The sequence below is a fragment of the Vanessa atalanta genome, chromosome 5 (genome assembly GCF_905147765.1).
Source record: "Vanessa atalanta chromosome 5, ilVanAtal1.2, whole genome shotgun sequence".
Lineage (NCBI taxonomy): Eukaryota > Metazoa > Arthropoda > Insecta > Lepidoptera > Nymphalidae > Vanessa > Vanessa atalanta.
Window position 1 is genome coordinate 2,412,499 of NC_061875.1, and position 23,854 is coordinate 2,436,352.

Genomic DNA, 23,854 nt, shown 5'->3' on the forward strand with positions numbered 1-23,854 from the left:
AAAAAAATCTAACATTGAAATTCTCGGATTTTAATTATGTTGATTTTGTTTTGATAACGAATGTTTAAAACGTGATTCGATTTTTTAATACGAATAAAGGTTCTATACGAGTGTATATTGAAATTATGTCGCACACTAGATTTTATCAGGACGTTAATAAGATAATTAAAATGTAGGGGACAAAAAACGAAAGCCCGTGGACGTAACGAATGAAGCTCTTAGTAAAATTGAACAACGAATGCCTTGCATATTTGAATAAAGTAACGCATGGTAAGAATATTTTATTTATTTACCGTTACATATAAATAAATTCGACTTGATGGTGATGGTGTTCCCCTAGTGACGTTTGGACACAACGACAGTTCCCATTGGAGAATAGTGACCAGAAAGAGCTCAGGCTGAGTATCAACAGCTTTACATGCTATATTGAAGCTCTACAGAGAATAGGAGACATGTCATTAATTACATCATATGGTCGTAAAGAAAACAATGACGTTTTTGAGGGTTTGAACTTATGACCTTGGAAAAAAATCCTAGTGTTCTGCCAACTGATATATCTCAGCTTCTATTTGGAGTCACCGTAGTTCTGCACTGCATGTAATGGGATTTGACCTTTTTAAACTTCCTGAGAATATTTTTCTAGGGTTAGTTTTCCGACAAAATACGAGTAGTGGAAACTCTTAAGTGCTTGATGGTACTGGTAGATGCACTTAGTAGGCTCTTACGACATACACGGGTCGAGATAAAGTGGTTCTATTCTACCGAACCTAAACAGCCCTCCATCTTAACCACACGGAACTATAACCGAGGTATGCTATGATAATATAATGCAATGTACTTAAATAAACAGACCAAATAGTTTTTATATTGAATAGGTTATGTTAAATTACTTAAGAAATATAATAGTGAAGTCGCTACAAATGGCTTATTGCCTAAATAAATTATCTACAAAACAACGCTAAGGTAAATCTGGAATAAACAAAGAGAGTTCTGTAACGATTAAGACCTACTTATATAAATAACATAGATATTATTATATAAATAATATGTAACAAAACATATGTCAGTAAAAGAAACGAGGAATGTCATAGATACTCAATACGAACAACGTTTGAGAATAATTACAAGAAAAAAAATTATCATTTAAACTGACATCTGAATTTAAACAATAACAAAACAGATTGGAAAGAGACAGAGAGAAGGAGAAAGAGAAAGAAAGGTCGCCAAGGGGCAACGCTTTTCCTTATGTGACGATTTCTGACAGTTCACTCTAATATAAAAAGTATGAAAATATTTCGTTCCAAAAAGAACAAATTTTATTAAAAAAATATTATACACTTAAATGGTATATTATAACATATGATAACTGATATATCGGACGACCTGGTGAAGGTCGCGGGAAGCCGCTGGTTGCGGGCTGCACAAGACCAGTCGTTGTGGCGATCTTTGGGAGAGGCCTTTGTCCAGCAGTGGACGTCCTTCAGCTGAGAGATGAGATAATGAGATGAATAGCTTATCAAGTTGAATATTTATAAATAATTCATCAAACATATCATAACTATAATATGGATGGGGATACGGTTGGTCAATTGAGGAAGATGTATAAACTTGTCAGCCCTTCGTCAAAAACGACATCCAATGCTTGCCTGTGATGATGGTGCATTTAACATCGTACTTATATGAATACTAATATATAAAGATAATATACATGATATAATATCCCAAATATGATATAAATTATTAAAATAATGAGTTCGTTATTATAAACTTTAAATAGTTTTTTTGTTTGGGACTTAAGGATTCGACAGTGGAAAATAATAAAAAAAAATATGTTTTTTAAAGGTTTTATTATTTAATTTATTAATCTATATAATTTTATTAACGAAAAGAGTAATTACAAAGTATTTTGGCGTTTGGTTTACTAGAATCTACATTTTGTGACTTTAAACTTTATTAAATTTTATAAAATGACAAAGCATTTTATAAGAATCAATAATGAAACAATAATCAAACAATAAGGTATTATTAGGTAGGTAGGTAATATAGGTTTATTTTATCTAATATGTATATGAAAAATATATTACTCTTTAAGTGTTTTCTAGAAGCACTATCTACGACACAGCAATAAATATTATTTGTTTCTAGTAAGTCAGCGTGAACTACGCCAGTCTTAAGTGTCTAGCCATCTTATTCTGTTTCCGTAGCGCTTGGAGTAAAGCGGAGATTTTTATCATCGTCTCTCAAAGATTTGGTACGATTGGTGAAAATGTATAAAGAGACCAATAATCTTTTATTACAGTTTAAAAACTAAAACCCGAATTAGGTAAAAATGTGAAAAGTATTACGTAATGTGAACGAATTGATATCATATCAATTCATTTTTCACCAACGGACTGTCTTTTAACAAGTGATGTATTAACCCTTCAAGTTTTTATTTTGACTTTATTAATACGTTCCTTGAATTCACATTAAATCGAATAATATTTTCAATTTAAAAAAGCATCGGGTTAAGTTAGTGAATTTTAAGAGGATTTCAAATACGAGTGCGAAATAAAATTATAAACCGCAATGAAATATTTTAAAAGGTTTCCGTCTGAATGCGAAAAATGCAATTTCGCGACGCGTTCAGTTCACGTCGATAAATTAAACCTTTTTGTGTAAATATGTTGAACGAGCTATGACCACGATTTCACGTTTCAGTCACACGGAAATATTTTTTTTTCTCCCGGATAACCATAAAATATTACATATATAAAACTTTTGTGTGTTAAAAATTGATTGATGGTTGTCCCTAGAACTGGAACACTAGAATACATAAGCAAATGAATTTGTTTTATTTTTAATTTCTTTGGAAAACACATGAATAAAACACATTAAGGACCCCGAATAAAGCTGAAACTCATCTCCTCTATTAATCAAACCTCACTACAATTTCCCGGTGTACATTAAAGTACATTTTTAATATTCCATGTTTTCGCCTGGGTAACCATATAATTAAAACTTTGTTTGTTAATTAATTGATAAGTTATATATCCTGTAACCAACATAACTCATCAAGCTCACTTTTTTAAATTTCCACTGGGTAACCCATTAACTTAACGTGTCAAGTGATCCCAGATAACCCTGAAACCAAATGTGTATAACTGTTTAAGCAAGTTACTCTCATTACAGCTTCACGTGTCACTAATGACATTACATTGTACATTTATAATATCATTATATCATAAGTTTGTTTGTAGAAATCATTGGAAACAGTTTCTATGACAACGAGTTTTGTTAATCCGGTTTATTATGAAATTAAAATCGTTACTATATCCATAAAACTAATCCATAACAAATAATCATTTGTATTAACAATTCGAGTAAATTAAGTCTTTGTATAGTTTCATAATGCTGTTTTCTTCTTTCCACTGATAACAGAAAGAGATAAATGATTATGCAAGTAATCTCTTGATGTTAAGTCATGAACTCTAATCTCAAAGGAGACTAGCCAACTGTGCAGTAAAAGGATCTAAGTTTATTTCTCCAATTAAAGTCGATTATTTTCTTATATAAATATTTTATTGTTAATAATTATATTCAACAATAATGTCAAGTGCCTTCTCGTTATTATTCCCCCGTTGCCATAGTTACATAATTAAAGTAATTATGTGACTAAGGCCAGTTATAACTTAGGCATTTGATACTTATTAGTGTATACATTACATAGTATTAAATAAATACATCATAATATAATCTATATGTATATCTTGGCTAATTAACTCTACAGCAGGATATAATATTATTTGGCATAAATTTGCACAAACATACGCCCTATGTCCTAAGTGATCGTACCATATATAGCAGTTCCGCCATATTCCCATCGTATGCATTCACTCGCAGTTCAAACAGGATCAGGTATTTCGAGTATTTGTTAAATGCGCGACGAATTTCGCGTGCGCGTTTTCCGCGGCACAGGAATGTAACTTTGTTATAGAAGATTTAATAAATATGGCGTATTATTCAACACAAGATTATATGGATGATAAAAACGTGTGGAGATAAGATTTTCAGGGTTTATAATAATATGAATTTAATTATATTTAATTGACATAATTATGTTTGTCAATAGTTGAAAAAGAGTAACCTGTGATCTTCTTACCGGTTATAGGTAGAATCTACATGAATCTTAAATTTACGTTTAATACAATTGTAATGTAAAATGAGAATTCTAAAGTGCTTGTAAAGTCTACTTGAATAAATTATATTTTGATTTGATTTAAATTTTCTAACCAGAATCTCAGGGTCTGCAGCCGTATGAGCTAGCCAATAGACCAATAGGCAGACAAGTAGGTCGGAACAGGCGTAATATGTAAATTTTTTTACATTACCACCCTGTAAATTTCCCACTTCTGGGCTAAGGCCTCCTCTCCCTTTGAGGAGAAGGTTTGGAACATATTCCACCAGGCTGCTCCAATGCGGGTTGGTGGAATACACATGTGGCAGAATTTCGTTGAAATTAGACACGTCATGTAGGTTACTTCACGGTGTTTTCCTGCACCGTCGAGCACGAGATGAATTATAAACACAAATTAAGCACATAAAAATTCAGTGGTGCCTGCCTGGGTATGAACCAGAAATCATCGGTTAAGACGCACGCGTTCTGACCACTGGGCCATCTCAATCTCTTAATATGCTCGGAATTTGTCAATAACCCACTATTAAGCCACTATCGACGTTCATTACAAAGACCATAAATGTTTTTCATTTATATATTTTTTGTAAGACCAGTACGTTAAGCTGATCCATCGAAAGTATTTAATAGCAATCGTTAACGCCTCAATGACCAATCTATATTAATGAGTCACAAAAACCCTCTTAATTGATTGGGGAGCTAGAAGGCCTCGCCTTCAGGGCTGTTCAAAGCTTACGACTCAGATAAACGTATAATTACGTGAATTATGCTAATAACCTTAGGTTTTGTTATTCCGTAATAACAAATTGCAGAAAATTCGTAACGATTTAGCATTTTCATAATCCACATATTTTTTTTTTTTTGAAAACGTCGTTAAAATTTTCAATGTTTTACTTGGTGGTAGAACTTTGTGCAAGCCCGTCTGGATAGGTACTATCCACTCAACATATAATCTACCGCCAAACAGAAATACTTTTTATTGTTGTCTTCGATTTGAAAGTTGAGTGGAGCCAGTGTAACTAAAGATACAAGAGGTATAATAAAATAGTTCCCACGGTTGGTGGAGATGTAAGGAATGATTAAAATTTCTTACAGAGCTAATGTCTATGGACCATCACCAGGTGGCCCATTTTCTCTGAGCTATTTCATAAAAAAAAAGTTATCTCGTTTTATTTTTTGTTTTAAAATATGCGTAGTGCTTTTAATTACGTATCAAAACGAAATAATGCTTTATTATTAAGTTTTATTTAATATGTCATCTATATATGTAAATGATTATCTAAACTCGTATGTTATATAAAGCCTTCTCGCAACTAAAACTTACAGACAGCTGGAAATCGTTAAAAACTTTAAAAGCTTGAAAGGTATTCGATATAAGTCTTTTTTAAAACTTTAAGTAGTTTACATGCGTTTATACGTTTATAATCTTTATTTAGATGATAAAAAATATATTTACGTATTTATATATTTTATTAATAAAATAAAAGTTTCAGGAAAGGAAAACTTCAATATATCAACAATACATTCGAACGCCAATCCAATTAAGACGATCAATTTGGCCCCGATTCATTTGACCCAAGGTTTAAAGTCAATTTCTTAACTTCTCATCAAGTAGCTATTAGAAATAAGTACTCGGATCTACTTAATTCTTAATAATAAATCTTCGAACTTATCCGAGGACGGATCTTAAAATAGCGGTAATCAATCTTTGGTTCGTTCCATAACTGTTATATTGACCTGTTTCTATTATATTGATAGCAAAATATGGGTCACGAAAAAAAAAGGATCGAATGAGTGATGTGATCTGTGATCTTCCGCGTTATTATTTCCTATTACCGATCGAATGAAAAAGAGGGAAGACCTGATACACATGTGGTGATAACGGAATATTTCATTTCTTATATTTAATATAAAATGGGAACGGGTAGTGATTTCTTTGTTATTTTTGTTAGGTGACATATGGGTCACCTGACGGTAAGTGGTGACCACCGCTCATTGATATTGTCGCTGTAAGAATTGGCTGAGTATTACTGTTTGGCGGTAGAATGTGACGAGGGTGTTGTGTCTAACCAGACGGGTTAGCATAAAGCCTCATCACCAAGTAATCTATATATACAAGGTCTATACTTAACTTTGAAATATTTTAGAATACTTTTCAAGAAAGTCAATTTAGTAAAGTAAAGCAACAACTTACTTACGTCCCATAGCCATTGGATTGGTGGTTTCCTCACAATCATTTCCTTCACTGTCGAGCACGAGACGAATTATTAATACAAATTAAGCACGTGATGCTCGCACTGGGTTTGAACCGGGTTAAGATTCACGTCTTGTAATCACTGGGCCATCATGGCTTTAGCTAAACTAATTAAGCTAATATGAATACTAATGTTAACGAAATTTACTAGAGATAGCTCTTATCGAGTATCAAGAGATAGTTCTTTGAAGCCGCCTAGTTGGAAATGGCATATTATACTTATGAATGTACATAAGCAGGGCTGCTGTTAGCTTAGGCACTTATTGTCCGAAATTTGATCTTAACTATTCAAACGAATGTGTTTCATATACAATTTTGAACTTTATTATTTGGAGATAAGATTGAAAATCCAATGATACGCGTCAAGATAGGTTTACCTTGATTTCATTTATCAATATGATCTCATAGTTTGTGCAAAGCCTTTGTCTAAACTCCAGAATTGACTAAGGCTTTAAATAGGTACTATCGATGGCACGTAAGAATAAAGATAAACAAATCTTAGATTAACGCATTTCATCCTAATTATTTGTTATAGCTCAGCTCTATTGTGCACTACTGAGAGTTTTTGGTTAATATATCTTTATTCATAATACAACACTATTACCCTTTACTACATATATCAACTTTAATTTTACATCAAAAGTTTTTTTAATGGGATAAGTTGGCGGACGAACATATGGGCCACCTGATGGTAAGTGGTCACCACCGCCCTTAGACATGAGCACTGTTAGAAATATTGAACAGTCCTTATATCGCCAATGTGCCACCAACCTTGAGAACTAAGATGTTATGTCCCTTGTGACTGTAGTTACGCTGGCTCACTGACCCTTCATCTGGCTTGAACACAACAATACTGAATACTGTTGTTTGGCGTTAGAATATCTGATGAGTGGGTGGTACCTACCCAGACGGGCGTGCACAAAGCCACCAAGTAAAAGTTCCGATAACAGTTTCATCGACGTTCAAAACGCTTTCTATTATTTTCGAAAATCCATAATGAAAATCATATATTGTATTGTTGTGATTGAAATAGACTATGTATATATATATATATGTATATACTATCATTTGCAATATAAAAAAATAATTTAGTGAAGAGTCTTGAGTATTAATCGTTGTTTATATACGTATGTATAATATAGTAACATTTCTTCGTGCTATGTGACGTCATACAGCTTACTAACACATTACATGAATTAATAATATGAGTTTAAACAAATACTTTATGAAACAAAGCTGTCCAAAAGCGGTCCTATCACTTATACAAAATATAATTGACAAAAAAAACGTAATATTGTGACTAAGAGCGAAACTTAAAATTTCAGAGTTCTAATATGAAACTAGGTGTGTCCGTGACTTCGTGTGCATTTGAATTAAACAAAAAAGATATTTTTTAGCCTAACTATTACGTCAGCTCTCTGCCAGTGAAAGTCCCATCAAAATCGGTCCAGCCGTTCCGGAGATTAGTCGGAACCAACAGACAAAAATTTAAAGATATGTTGTTTTGGTATATATATACCGTGTATATATAAATATGCATTTAGTAAAAAGCGCTTATTTTAATATTACAAACAGACACTCCAATTTTATTTTATATATATAAAGATTGTTACAAATACATTTATAAGAATAATATTAAAAAAATATAGAGCATTTATATATTTATGATATATTTAATTACATCTAATTAGGATTCAAACGGGCATGTCACGATTACTTTCATCACATCGTGTTCAAATAAAGTCTTTCCATTAAACAAAGAACAAGCCGACGACTTAATTAAGTCCCAATGTTATTTACATTTACAATAAGTACCTTATACCTTATTATATATACAAGTGGCTTGTTCATCTAATGGTCAGTATATGGTCCCGTAGAATTAGCAGGCTCGGAACAAACAATATTAATAAAAATTTGGGCGGAGACATTTTCAGTAGCTGTCCGGAGTCTTTTCTATCAAGATGTACCGATAGAAAGTGTCGTGATGGCTCAGTGGTCACAAGACGGAATTTTAAATGATGATTCTGAGTTCGAGTGAGTTTCCGGCAAGCAAAGTTCCGGCGTTCGCGGTGAAGGAAACCATCGAGAGGAAACCTGCAAATATGCACCCGCTTTAGAGCAGCGTGGTGCAGCTTTAAAACTTCACCACAATAGGAGAAGACGATTTTCCAAGCAATGGTACATCAATAGTGTTTTATTTTTCACTGCTGATATTAAAGAAATACGGGAAGAAATTCTCGATTATGTTTGAGATGTGTTCCAGCCCACATCGTCTTGAAACTAACCACAATCAACTCGAGACACATCTGTGTTCAATTTACTCTGAAACTCAAACTTCAGAACTATTCCAGAGAAACTCGAACTATTGCGGAAGTGTAGTACTAATAATTACATTTTACATTTTTCAGATACTTAAATATTAAAATTCCTCTGTATTTTGCTTCCTTGGTTGAAATGAGAAAATTCGTTTTAATTCGCGATTTGTAGATATATTCGTATAGAGGCTTTTTGGTATACTATGGTTACTACCATAGTATGTATACTTCTATATATGTATGTACATTAAGACACTTCAGCTGATATCAATTGTAATTGTCTTGTAAAAGAGGTTATTCGCGCAATTTATAATTATAGCTTTAAAACATTTAGACTCCCATCTTAATATATTATATATTAATGAACTAATATTTTCGTTAAAAGATAAAATAATTTCCTAGAAATTGTGACGTGCACAATCAAAATATTCTTGATTCAAGTAGGCTCATAAAATCACTTCTTAAGTCATATTTAAACAACTGAGTTCATGCCAATGAAGTACAATGAGAAATATATTCTGCTTGGAAATCGACAAATACTGAGTTCACTTTTTATCATGAATATAATCTTCTATTAAGTAATATACTTTATTTATCAATAATTTTGACAGGAGATTTAAATATGTCATTAAATACAAATGGACAAACACAAATTGTGACATATCTAGAGCTATCAGAATAAACACAAAACGATAGAACGCAATCAAATGTGATAGACGACAATGACTCTAATTATTATTAAATTTAAAAGATATACGGATCAAAATTGCGTATTATCGTAAGTCGGTTATCAATGTTCTACGAATCCGATACGAAGTAAATTATTACAGAATAGCACTGCTATTATCCAACTACAAAGGGTTAATAAATTTCTATTGTGGGACAAGGTATACGATTTTACAACAGGAAAACGTTCAGAAATGTTCAATTTATTAAAACATTTTTAGAATCGTTTACGTGGAAAGGAACGAATTTATACATTATATAAATCCTTGGAATCGTTCGATCGACTCCAGGTTGTTTGGTTCGTTTTCTGTACTGACAACGTGTAGGCAAAATATCATGATGATCAGTTGAGTTGTTATTATATAAAAGCGTAATATATAAACAAACTCGCTTTAGCATAAACTATATTACATAATATAGTATATATGTTTAATCGAGCTTTCATTAGCAATGGAATATGAAGTCAATTAATAATATAATGCTTATTAGAATGATCAAAATTAAATAATATTTCAATGAATTTGTTTTCGTATAAAATGCAGCTCAAGAAAAAAAATTTAACTAATATTTAGTTCAAGTGTAAGATACACTTTTATAACAATAACAATGTGTCAAATTTTTGAAAAATTGTTATAAAAATTGTGTCAAATTCTACATTTGTCAAATATTATAAAAAATATTTGAAAGAAATGAAAATATATACAGAAAGATACACTTGAACTAAATATTAGTTAAAAAATTTTTGTTGAGCAGCATTTTATACGAAAACAAATTAAAATATTACTCTGTCATTCCGATCTATATATGTATATCTATATTAATTTTATAAAAGCTAAAGTAACTCAGTCTGTCTGTTACCTCGTTACGCTTAAACAGCTAAACAAATTTGCATGAAATTTGGTCTTGAGACAGCTATAGCATATATATTGTTTGTCATAGTCTAGGACTTTTTGATTAATTCCTTGAGGGGGTAAAGGGGGCGGGGGTGTTTGCGTGCTATAGGTAAAATTTTAGAAATGTAGCTTAGGTAAAGCCTCAGGTTTCAGCTTGAAAGTGAATAAGTGTTATAAGTTTCATTGATTATTATTTAAAATATCTTGCAAAATTGTCATTAGTTCTGAAATCATTAATTTCTGAGTGTATACGTCCGTAGTGTTTTCTCGCTGGCGTTTAATTCTTATTCTATGAAGAAGTTTATTTCATCCGTTTCGTATTATTTCGCAATCAGTATCCCGTTTCATGAAAATATGTTTTATGAGCTGCCAAGAATAAAATAAACATTATTTTTCATTTCGTAAACTGTAATGTATAATTTTACAGATAACAGTTGCTGTTAAATAATCTTAGTGATGTTATAAACGCGGAAGTTTATGCGACTCGATAGATTATTACTGGTATAGAAGTCGATTACGTAGTGCTTACACAAGTACCTTGAAACAATAATAATGTAGGAAGTTTCAGTCTACACGAAGATTTTAGCAAAATTGTTTATTGTGGAATATTACAGTATATGATAAACGATTTCCTTAACATTACATTACATTAACAGCCTGTAAATTTCCCACTGCCGGGCTAAGGCCTCTCCCTTCGAGGAGAAGGTTTGGAGCATATTCCACAACGCTGCTCCAATGCGGTGGAATACACATGTGGCAGAATTTCGTTGAAATTAGACACATGCAGGTTTCCTCACGGTGTTTTCCTTCACCGCCGAGCACGAGATGAATTATAAACACAAATTAAGCACATGAAAATTCAGTAGTGCTTCCTGGGTTTGAACCCGAAATCATCGGTTAAGATGATCCTTTAATTAAATAGCTACTGTACTGTAATAATAATCACGAATGCATGAAGAGCGAGAAGGCTAGATACTATTTTAGCATTGAATCGCAGTCGAGATTCTGTCCAGTGGTTCTTAAAATTTAATTGGTGAATACCATTTGACATATTTTTTGTATTGCCATGGACCACACACAGTTTTAAGGTAAATAAGCATTGTATTAACTAGAAATAAAACAAAAAAACTATCTAAAGTAAAATATTTTATTTTTTTAAGACGAAAATTTAACACGATTATGTCGATGCATTGTCACTTTTTTCCAATGGTTTCTCGGATCAATTCGGGTGCTAGCGGGGACCAATAGTAGTCCGCGGGCCACGATTTATGTCATTATTAAAGGATGTTTTCTGTTGCTAGTACTTATTTGTCTAATTTGTCTGCCCTATGATAAATCTTTTTTTATATCAAAATTATAAAGATGCTTCTATGAATAAGCGTTACGTTATATGTAGTTCACGTTGACGTTTATTGCTTTATTTTTGTAGAATGGACGGAAACAACGTATGTGTTGCAATTTTGTTACTTGAAACGGTGAAGTCAACATGTCTTAGGATGTAATAAAGTCTGTGATATATATTTAACTATTTATTTGCATATGACAATTGGGTAAGATGATTTTTCACTCCATTTATTATCGGTATGGTACTGATGAAAGAAGTACACGCTGTTCTGAGATTTTTTTTAGCATTTTGCAGGTACCACCATGATTGTGTTATTGGCTGTCTGAATATACAAAATAAAAGTTTTGTTTAACTGGATTTTTTTTTATTAAAACACTATTTTTGTTCTATGTAATGTTTAAAGTCTTAAATTATAACTTTATTTTTATAAACAAGAAAATAACTCTTTTAAATGAATTGATAGTTAACCATCCGTCTTTGTAATAAAAAATAACAACCAACTATTACTTTCATTACTTTAAATAAATGATTTATAATAGAAAGCAACTAAATCGACATCACCGCCTTACCTGTCATAAAAGAGAACATCACTTTTTTAAACGATAGACAAAATTAATTAATGACAAAAACCAACTTAAACGCATTTTTTAAATTCAGAAATTGTAACTCCGAATCAACATCGCACACGAAACGTAAACCTACGCCTTTGGGCTCTGTGAAAGGCGGTCGCGCACTCTTTTTTTTAGATATAAAATTTAGTTAGTTACTTAGTTTTAAATTAGTCGGTTAGTTGGAACTGGTTTCATATTCAATTGAAAAATTGACTCATACACTAATAAGTTAAATTAAACAAATCATTTCTGGTAGTCATATCTGGAAAGAAATTTAAATTGAAATGCTTCTATTGTTACAGAATCATGGATCCAGATCTCATGGTAGAAGAGATGGGGGATGTGACCACCACGTCCCCGTACACCGTATTCCCCTCGAACCATAGCTTCTGGAAGAATGGCACTGAAAGTAACCTCAACATATACTATTTTTATGACGTAAGTACTCCATGCAACAATAGTAATACTATAGACAATAATAGCACTTAAAACTAATTGAAAGATCACCGCATCACTTAACTGGTAATTAATTAATGAAACAACGAAAAAGTTAATGACCTTAGCTTAGAATTCTTTGGTGGCTTTTGGTTTGGGTCACGTATACTAAGCCAGTCTTCCTCCTTATTTGGGTCAACTAAGCAGTGAATAAAAAATACTAATGAGGTCTTGAGAGACGCTCGACGAAATTGAAGCTGCTATTGTGTGTAAAATTGAATTTATCTAAGCAAAGTATAATTATATTTATAATATAATTAATGACACGATAAAGAAGTTCAGAGTTCCTTGCCGGTTCCTCTTGGCAGAATCTACATTCCGAACCGGTGGTAACATTAATTTTTTTAAATTAAATCTCGTAAAATGCCGATTCAAAAGTGCTTGTTGAATGCCGATTCAAGAGCCTACTTGAACAGGCTTTAAATTTGATTTAATATTTAGGATATTTTTTTAATGCTATTTTATGATATAGGTAGGTGGATGAGCAGACGGACCACCTGATTGTAAGCGGTCACCACCACCCATAGACAATTTATTATAACAAATGACATGACAATAAATTTAATAGAAAATGTCCTAAGCTAGAGCCTTCTCAGTAAAGCTTATCTTAGATACATAAATATTGTGAAAAAATATCATAGATAGATTTATAGTTGAAATTGATTTGACCACTACGTTAAGTTCAGAGATGTGTTAACGCTTCTTTTGACCGGCGTTTTATTAGAAGCTCAATATATAAGCTTTAATAATATAATGATATACATTCAGATTCATATTTATCGCACATTAATACTATATTTTGATAAAAAAAAAGTTTTTTAAGCATATACATTAATTGTGACTCTGTCCGGTGACAAAAACTTGCAGGCACACTAAGATAAAAAATACAAACTAATAAAAGGTACCAAAGCCACGGACAACATATCTGTGGAGACATAAATAAAACAATAAAAAAAAGGAACATGCGGTTTCATCAAATAAAAATAGGATTCTCGTTTACAAAATAATTTAATTCGTCAATTTTTTTTTTTCTTCTTTTAATATTAGATATAATGTTGATAAAGTCGAGACATAAGTAGCAATGACATAAGTATATTTAAATTTGAATTTAATTCAAATTTGAATTGGCAATTAAATACGTCAAATAAATCAAGAGAAATTTCTGAGTGTGCAATGACATTTAAACTACACGATGGAATTGCTCGCTAAGCTGCTAATGAAGTGGCAAGTCGCTCAAAATAGACAACTTCAGCTGTATCCACGTAAAATATTCAAATAAAGAAATATAAATGTATAGGAAATTACGCTGAATATTTCACAAGATACGGAACGAGAATAAGCTGGATTATTTTTTGCTTTCAATTATTTTTTAAGCGATTTGAACATTATTTTCTTAGATCTGTGTATTGATGAACTGTTATAGTATCAAGATTAACACAAACATCAACACCATAGTAAAAAACTTATAATGCCAAGAGTAAGACGAATTGTATTTTAAATGTGAAACGTTGATGACCGACTTAAGATAAAACGCTATTTTGATACATGTTGCCTTTAAATCTATATAATAAAATCGGAGTGTATGTTTGTAATATTAAAATAACCCATTTTTACTAAATGCATAATTATGTATACACGGTACACATATCAAAATAACATTTTTTACTATTTCCGTCTGTCTGTCTTGTCTGTTTGTTCCGGCTAATCTCTGGAACAGCTGAACCGATTTCGACGGGACTTTCACTGGCAGATAGCGGATGTAATAAAGACATAGGCAGTAACTTAGGCTACTTTTATTTTAGAATTATAATTAAATCACGCTACAATATCCAAATAACTTAAATTCAAATAACGCGCACGAAGTCGCGGGCACACTAGTGTTATAATAATTACGTTCAATTTCGTATATCACAATGTACGATTGTGTTTTAAGCTTTATAGCTCTATAGATGTTACATTTTGCATTTACCCATTTGTATTTATCATGTCAAAAAACATTGATAAATAAAGCATATTACTCAATACAAAATGATGTTACCTAATGATAAAAAAGCGGGGACTTAGTTTTTGTCTATTTCCAAGCAGGATATACATATGTACTTATTGTACTATATAAATAAAAACTCTGTAATTAAAATGAAAGAAAATAGTAACTACCGAATCACGTGCCGGATCTCCTCGGTAGAATCTAGATTCCGAACCGGTGGTAGTTTTATTTAAAATGACGATTCAAAAGTGCTTTTAAAAGCCTTGAATAAGGTTTATTTTAATTAAATTATTCATAGTAAAAACTTCATGGTGTGCATTTATAGTTCTATTTTCATTAGCACAAAGTTTGCTCACTAAACCCTGAGTTTTCATGTTTTCTAAAACCACGCACAATTTCATTAGTTTGCATTTCAGCGTAAAACTTTTGGGTACACATGCTTATTAAGGCCCGGAAAAGCATTTTATGACCGTAAGGTATAATAATTTCATATTTAATGTTTGTATGTTCATTGTATTAGGTCAATCAGGTACTTTATAAATTTTATAATTTATTCGCGCAAAGCAAATTTAAGTGAAATACAGACCTACGAGTACATTAAATTCATAATCATTTAATTTATAAACTCTGCAAATTTTGAATTAAATAGCGTTTGTTAACTTACATTGGTGATAAGAGGCAATACAGGACATTAATAGCATGTAAAGATACCAATGTATGGCTTCCTATCGCCTTTGAGGAGAATGCTTAGAGCTGGTGTTCAATGCGGATTGGTTGACAAGAGGCAATCATTTAACAATATATAGACTGACAAGCGAAAATCGCAAGTTCTATTTTGACCTCTCATTTCAATGTCGTTTCCACTTCTAACTCTTATTTAAATATTTACCAAATAGAAAAATTAAATTAATAGTAATAATAACAAAAAAAACAATAATGCAGATTATTGTTCGTACAGTATTAAAAGTAAAGTAAAAGTTACGTTTTGCAATATTGTTATGAGACGTTTGAATTTATGTGCACCATTTTTTTATTAAAAAATTAACAAGGATGTGTATTTTAATTAGAAACACAGAGGTAAGCCCAGAGACCGAGTTTTTAATCCCAAACATAATCTCATTTGGACCGTAATAACTTTTTAAATCTCATGTAAGAAAATCTCGTAGCCCTTGTATTAATTTAGATAATTCTATAGAAATACTACCAGCCTGTCCCGATTTTGTACGTCTGAAATAAGAAATTTATTAATTTTATTAAAAATGAATTCGTGGAACATGATCTCAGCTCCAGCCACCGGGGCCAATCACTCAAATACATAGGAAAAAAATCATCAAATTTATATTTAAATATGGACAAGGATAAGTTCAAATTTTCATTTGATTTTAATGAAGGTTATACTTCTTTTGAAACTTTATTTTTATTCATGAGAGTTATTTTTTACGATGCGCGTTACAGGTTGTTGCTACAAACCATACTTACTATAAAGAAATAATTTCTATCCCTGTCCCAGTGCAAACAGTATCCCGTCAAATAAAGATTTTTAAGAGACTTTCTTGGGCGCCTTACTGGTGGGCCAAGATTCGATTATTATTAAGAAGGCGTCCCCCAACACGCGGCGCCCTGGATTAATATGGGTTGAACAGACCTTTAGAATCAGAACATGCTATAAAGAAATAATTTCCATCCAAGACTTTACAAATACAGTCAATAAATTCGTAAATACTTTACATATGTATAAATAATCATTAAACTTATTTAAAATAATAAAAGAAAAAACTGAGTAAAACGTATAAAATGGCGGTCGATACTCGTTATGACTATTTTAATATTGATAGATTTAAAATTCAAAGCATTTGTAAAATAATATAGAATAATATAGTTACTGTAATCAAATTACTTAAAAATCCTTCTCATACTTAGAAAGCGTAAAAAATAAAAATTAATCAAATGTATGGATAATGGTTTGGTGAGTCAGTCGAAAATTAAAAGTAACATTTTCAATATCTGTAGCCGAAACGCGTGAAGTCAATGGTTCCCGCCCACATGTTTATGGGGATTAGGGCCATAAAAACACTGAAAGGTTTCAATCGTGTAATGGACGTTACGCAGGTGTTGATAAGCTTATCAGCTTACACTGATACCGAATAATTATGTTGCGTACTTTTAATAAAGTAGATGTACATCAGATCAGATAACGTTACTTTTAATTAGCTATTTTTGTATCATTTCAAATTCGAGAAATTCGACGAAAATCGAAGGAAACAAAATACCTCGACTTGAGCTGAACCGCTGAACGTACCTTCATCGGTTTTGACGTCAAATTTGACGATCACTTTCAATTTTCATAGTAACTCCGATTTGGAAACAAAATATCTAGAACCGTTCCGATGGATTGCTTGGATTAATCCCGGCCACTGAATTTCACCTTCACACTTTCAAATTTTGTCCGCGATACTTCGATGTCCGGAAATCCATAACTGCGCGATTTTTAATGCATTTTTTGCCTCTGAGTGGTTGTGCGCAGTTGACTTTAACCGCCAGTTTTTCCGAATCAATAAAGGAAAGTCTGGCAATGGGTCCGCAGGCCTCAAAGTGTGACAGATGACCATGGGTTTAGGTAGTCACCTTCCATCAGGTGAGGCCCTTGCTAGTTTGCCACATACGTCATAAAAAAAATATTCCGGCGATTATTTATTAGCAAATTTCTACTTGTTCATGTCGTATTCCACACATTAAAAATTCTCAAAATAGTAACGCAATTCTTAGAATAATTTGTAAATTATCAATGTCTTAAAGGAACGCTCTTTCGCATTTGATAGACATACTTCGATCTTTATACATTCCTATAAAAAAATCATGAAAAATAATCATGTATGTGGTATGTAATTTATATGTGTCGTGCCTTCAATTACGGAAGAACACATTATTTAAAATTAACAAAAAAAAAAAAACAATTGTTGTGTGACAGAGAAAAAAAATCAACTTAAAATTATACACGCACTCCCTTCACCTTAATTCTCTTACACAATAAATGTTACATCAATCTCCTTGGGACTCATCGTTACCTGGTACAAAAAGTTTTGGTACTAAAATTTTTTTCAGGGTATAAGCAATAACCATAGCGAGATGTAATAAAAAACATGCGCGTAATGTTCGTTCAGATGGACAAGAAAGAGACAAATATAAACAAAAACTGGTCCAGTTTGATTTGGTTTGTTAAATATAACAATTTACCATTAACGCCCTAAGAGATAATTACAATTATTACAATAACAACATCACAGCGTTTGAGTTTAGTCGTCAATACAGACCCTATTCTTCCACCGTCAAATAGTGGTACTTTAATATTTTGCGTTTCAGTACGAGAAATTGCTTTTACGAGAAATTATAATTACGAAGAAATAATGATTACGAGAAATATCCTGCTTAGAAATCATGATATACTAAGTCTACGCATTTATCTTTAATATAATCTTGTATTGAGTAATACGCCTTAAATAAAGATATTGTTTTGATCTTTAATTTTTTTAATAGTCCATGTTAAAAATAACTGTGTTATCTTATTATAGAAACTAATATTTGACCCAGGAAAGATGTATTAAGTTTGCGAATTTGGAAACTAGGTGTTACTAGTATTCCTTTTCGTGTCTATACAATGATACGAAGATCAACAATAAGAGTATACGTTCATACGTCTCATAAGGAGTAAGGTTTGTAAATAAATAACCAATAATTACATAAATTCATTCACTAAGAGTTTTAAGACTAATCTTTTAGAACTTGCACGAATGCCTAATGAATTTGTTATTTTCAACAGACTAATAGCATACGCAGATGTGGACTTTGTTGTGAGAATTCGAAACAATTAATTATACGTTGTAACAGAGAAATCTTACAATAGATTTCGAACAATCGCCTTGAAGATATAGGCTGAGGCTACGAGTTCGACGTTACTTTGACAGTTGAAACGGGGATTCGGGGGAAACGGGGATTAGTTCGGTCGGATTTTGGAAAGCTTTATAAAAAAATGACTCATAAAAATAAGATCAGAATTTATATTTAAAATTAACGGTTATACATGAAGCATTTAATTAGCTTCATTAAGCCTTTAAAAATAGCTTCGTAATATTATATATTTTTAACGACTATAATGTTATAGTGGAATGAACACGTGGGCTATAATCTAATGATAGATTTAACTGCACATTACGCATTTTTGTTTTGTTAATATCTGAAAATTCTACAAATTTTCCAATCTCTGTCTTTAATGTTGGATCGATTATGATGTTTTTTTTTGTGTGATCGAGTGGATTCCCGTATTTAGCTTTAGTTAATTGAATCAAATTAATTGGTCTAACCGTTTTGAAGTAAATTATAAAACACATATTTTATTACATTCAGAGTACTCGGAAGTTTGACGGAAAAACTCGAGTTGTCGACGTCGGAGGTTGAAAGCGGAAATTGGAGTAATAAAACCGTTCATTATGTTCCTTTTTTTTTTCGCTGAAAAACGGTTTACTCGCTTCCCCCACGTGATGGTAAGTGGGGGGGTGTGTGGGACTCCCCGGAGCCCTGGACGCCGAGTGTGCCCAGGTACACCGGGTTTACCCACTAAAAACCAGCGGTACGCTCTCCGTCTTTCGGCGGGCGCCACGGGATCGCTAAGTTCATTATGTTATATTTATTGTGAAATATTTGGCAGCCGTAAATAATCTTACATGAAGTTACTGTCAATATATTTTAAAAGGTATTATGTCGAGACATGTCATTTATCTTTGCGCAAATCGATGTGAAGTAAACAACAGTAAATGTCTATTTTGTTCAAATATGATTGACATCGTCAGATTATAATTGTTTATTAACAAACGAATTTTATCGATAAATCTCCTGGAGCGAAACTGGTCGTCGCGCGCGGCTTTGCTCCCGTTATAGGGGTTAGTTATCAAGTGTACTTACTAGATACGAAATTTAATCAAATTCGGTTTAGGGGTTTGACAGTGAAGGAATAATAGACAGACAAACTAAATGAGTTGCTTTCAAATTATGATATTAGTATAGACATATTAGTATAGATACATGTATACTAATTAAATACATGATTTTTTTACAAATGATTAAGTGTCGAATTGCTAATGTAATTGCATTTCCCTGTTAAATCGCATCTGATTCGCTGGGCGCAAAATGAACCAGCTTTCTTTTAACCAGTGAGACAATACTAAATACTGTTAAATTTGACGTTTTTTTTTAAACACAAAAATAAAGTTTTAAAAAAAACTCTTGTGATTTTTGTTCAAATATAATTAAGTGAATTAAAAATCACCATTTTATTATATTATTCAGGATTTAATTAAAAAAAAGAACCTTACATAAAAACCCAATCTAATTCAACGAAATCTCATTGAAATTGTACTTGATATTTTTATGAATAAGGTGTTTGTAAAGATGTGGATTTTTTATCATACGATAAATCCTAATGAGATTGTGTTTTGTTTCTTAACCGACATCAAAAATAGTTAATACATTTTTTTTAATCGTAATCCGTTCAATACTTGTTTATTATAATGCAGCTTAAATTGACCCATACTTGCAGACGTTTTCCTACTTCTCATGAACATTAAATCGATTTTAAGCATTTTTAAAAAATAAAAATTACAATTTAGATGAGTAGTGTCAGATTTATTATACTGTGCATCTAGTAACGAAAAAGAAATTAAAATAAAAAGGAGTAATGACGTTAACCGTTTAATTTACTTGGTGGTAGGGCTTTGTGCAAGCCCGTCTGGGCAGGTTGTGTTCCGATTTGAAGGGTGAGTGAGACAGTGTAACTACAGGCACAAAGGACATATCATCTTAGTTCTCATGGTTGGTAGTGCTCTGGTCTGATATAAGATTTTTTTATTACTCCATGCAGCGTCACTGTCTAAGGGCGGTGGTGGCTTACCATCAGGTGGTCTATTTGCCCGATCTACCTTTGACACAAAAAAGAACATTTAGAACTTTTTAATAAAACTTAATTTATTGTCATTTTTTATTGATTAATTATTTATTTAAGCATATTTTACTAGTTTAGGATTAGTATTATTAATATTATTTAACGTGAGATCATATATTATTTAAAAAAATGCATACAAACATTACGTATGGTACGAAAACACAGAAGTTGAACAGAGAATAAATTGCCGTGGGAAAGCTAAAGTATTTCTATGGATTTTAGCCAAATTGGTTTTCAATATGATTGCACTTACTAACTGGTCAATTAGTTTCTGACAAGTGTGACTATCGAATTTATTACTAGAATGTATTTGTGTGAATTTTCCGACGAATGCTAGTAAAATAATCAAGCATCCTCAGTTTTCCATTTGAGAGTTACTATATATTCAAATTTAGAACAAAAAAAATTCGAAATGTGATAGCTATATTTAATAGCATATTAAAAATTATATAATTATAATTTTATAAGGCAAGAATGACGATGTGATTTTCAAACTTATCTTGTTTTCGAACTTTCAAAAAGAACAATCGTTACGTCAGGCTTTTTTTACTGAATCATTTTTATGTCAAAAGTTTTCCGTCAACTCAATAAAATGCTTCAATAACTCAAATGTATATTGACCGCCTAGCAATGTGAAAGTCGCAGGTTCAGTTCTAAGCTGGTGATATTATCGTACGTACTCTTAACACAGAAAAGAAAAATATTACTAATTGCTTGAATTGATAAAAAGAGTTATTGAATTACTTTTTAAATTATTCAAAATTTAAAAAATACATGCTATATACAAAATATATTATTTAATGTAATTTAATTGTTATACATTATGATCATGTTTGCAGACGATACATTTCGACCAAACAAATAATATGATCTATTTCTTTAACAAAAGAGTTAAAAGATTATTTTAAAATTGAATAAATATTCTTACATTAACAGCCTGTAAATTTCCCACTGCTGGGCTAAGGCCTCCTCTCAGATGTGGCAGAATTTCGTTGAAATTAGTCACACACAGGTTTCCTCACGATGTTTTCCTTCACTGCCGAGCACGAGATGAATTATAAACACAAATTAAGCACATGAAAATTCAATGGTGCTTGGGTTTGAACCAGAAATCATCGGTTAAGATGAAGATACATATTCTCATTGATTTCGAACTTTGAATATATATTCTTTTTGAATTGAACATAGTACTAGTATTATTTACTGAAAATAAAACCTTAATAAGCATATTGTTAAATGTGTATCAAATTTTTTTGTTAAAATGTGTGTTATATATCAGTAAAATAAATTGATGTGAGTTATAATCATACGAATTTACATAAATGCATTTCTATTCAAAATTATCCGAAAATATATTACGGATAACGTCTGGCATTAAAATTAAGTACCATTGATAAATATACCAAATCGATTGAGTGAGCGAACGCTGGACACGTGGCAGCCGTCTAGATGAAAGAAACATTGGCACACAGTGTACAATTCCTGAATTCGCTACTGCAAACTTTCCGATTCGACTTCGACTATTCCTCACAAAACCCTTAGCTCAATCGTAACTTAGAGCCAATTTCTACTTATTTATATCGATTACAATACGATCCCGATTATATTTCGATATATTCGAACGTACCGTAACTGGATTGTTGTGTTAGTTGAATATGAAAACGGCGGAACGTTAACGATTAAGTAATTAGTTGTATAATCTATTGCGACAATTTTTTAGTGAAATTGGCCCCCAGTTTTAGGGATGAGTCAATTAAAAACTAAGTTACCAACATTTACAATGTTAGACAAATGATTGGTGACGACTTTGAGTGAACTCAGAAGCTTTGAACCCAACGGCCAAGTTTCTAATCGTCCTTTAATGCAGTCATAGCTTTAGATTAACCAGTAAATCGCTTACTATAAAATAAGTGCTTCCACGCCTCTTAAAGGAACGTTTAGATCAGATATCTATGGCTTAACGGGAATATACACCTTTAACCGAAACAGTTCTAACACGTAGTTTCCTACTTCGCAAAGTCAACACATCCTTCCTGGGGCACGCTATTCGTTTCTATAATAAGATCCCACAGTTATTTTTAACTTCGTCTATTAATAAACGTAAATCTCATCTCAAAAGAACATGTAGGTACTTCCACGCTTTTTTTATAATATATATTATACTTGATAAAAAAGCGAAGACTTGATATTTGTTGATTCTCAAGCAGGATTTAAACTCAAATTTCAACTTTGTAATTATAATGGTAAAATATAGTAACTATTGAGTGTTTCTTCTCGGTTGAATCTACTTTCTCATCTCATGACGACTTAAATTACCCTTATGAACCTACCGGAATGAAGATTATTTTGATATGATTTTTTCTCATTGAAATTTAAATCATGATTATTTTACTACAGTTGAAAAAAACTGGAGTTTTATGTCCTACCTACACTGGAGCAGCGTTAAGCTTCAAGCCTTCTACCCAAAAACAGAGGAGGATATTAGTCAACAGAGGGCCATTTAGAGACTGTTACTTTTATATTATGTACTAGCTTTGCCCGCGACTTCGAGCGCGTTTGAATTTAATAAAAAAGTTATTGCCGTAGCCTAAGTTACTCCTTATTACATCAGAAATCGACCAGTGAAAGTTATTATAGATTCATTATTTTGTTCCAATTATTTTTATTATATAACCTATAATTACATATATGTATCCTTTGTTTCAGTCGGTCCAGTTCACGGTGATGTGGGTCCTATTTGTTCTGATCGTGGTACTGAACGCGTCTGTCATTGCAGCATTGCTTTGCACCAATGCAAGGAAGAGCAGGATGAACTTCTTCATCATGCAATTGGCTATTGCAGGTTTGGACTTATTTCGATTTCTTTTAACTTTACCCTTAGTTATAGTATATTCTTACAGAAAGAGACAATCTTTTTTCCACATACCTTTTTTGAATTACTCTATGCTAGATCATTGTGCAAAATATTAACTGTAATAATTAGTTTTCTTATAAGCAATATATTTAACGACCATTGTTAAGATTATAAGGCTATTCAACATAACATTGCTAGTGGTGATCAC

General features: G+C 31.8%; 1 protein-coding gene across 1 annotated transcript in view; it reads left to right on the forward strand.

The window, feature by feature from the left end:
* The window catches only part of LOC125064110 (cardioacceleratory peptide receptor-like), a 148,141-nt gene that overhangs the window by 92,618 nt on the left and 31,669 nt on the right, over window positions 1–23,854 (forward strand). Inside the window, exons 3-4 of the mRNA XM_047670908.1 lie at window positions 12,621–12,756; window positions 23,499–23,634. Coding sequence (XP_047526864.1) covers window positions 12,625–12,756; window positions 23,499–23,634 — 268 coding nt within the window. The 5' untranslated portion in view covers window positions 12,621–12,624. The remainder of the gene's footprint in view (window positions 1–12,620; window positions 12,757–23,498; window positions 23,635–23,854) is intronic.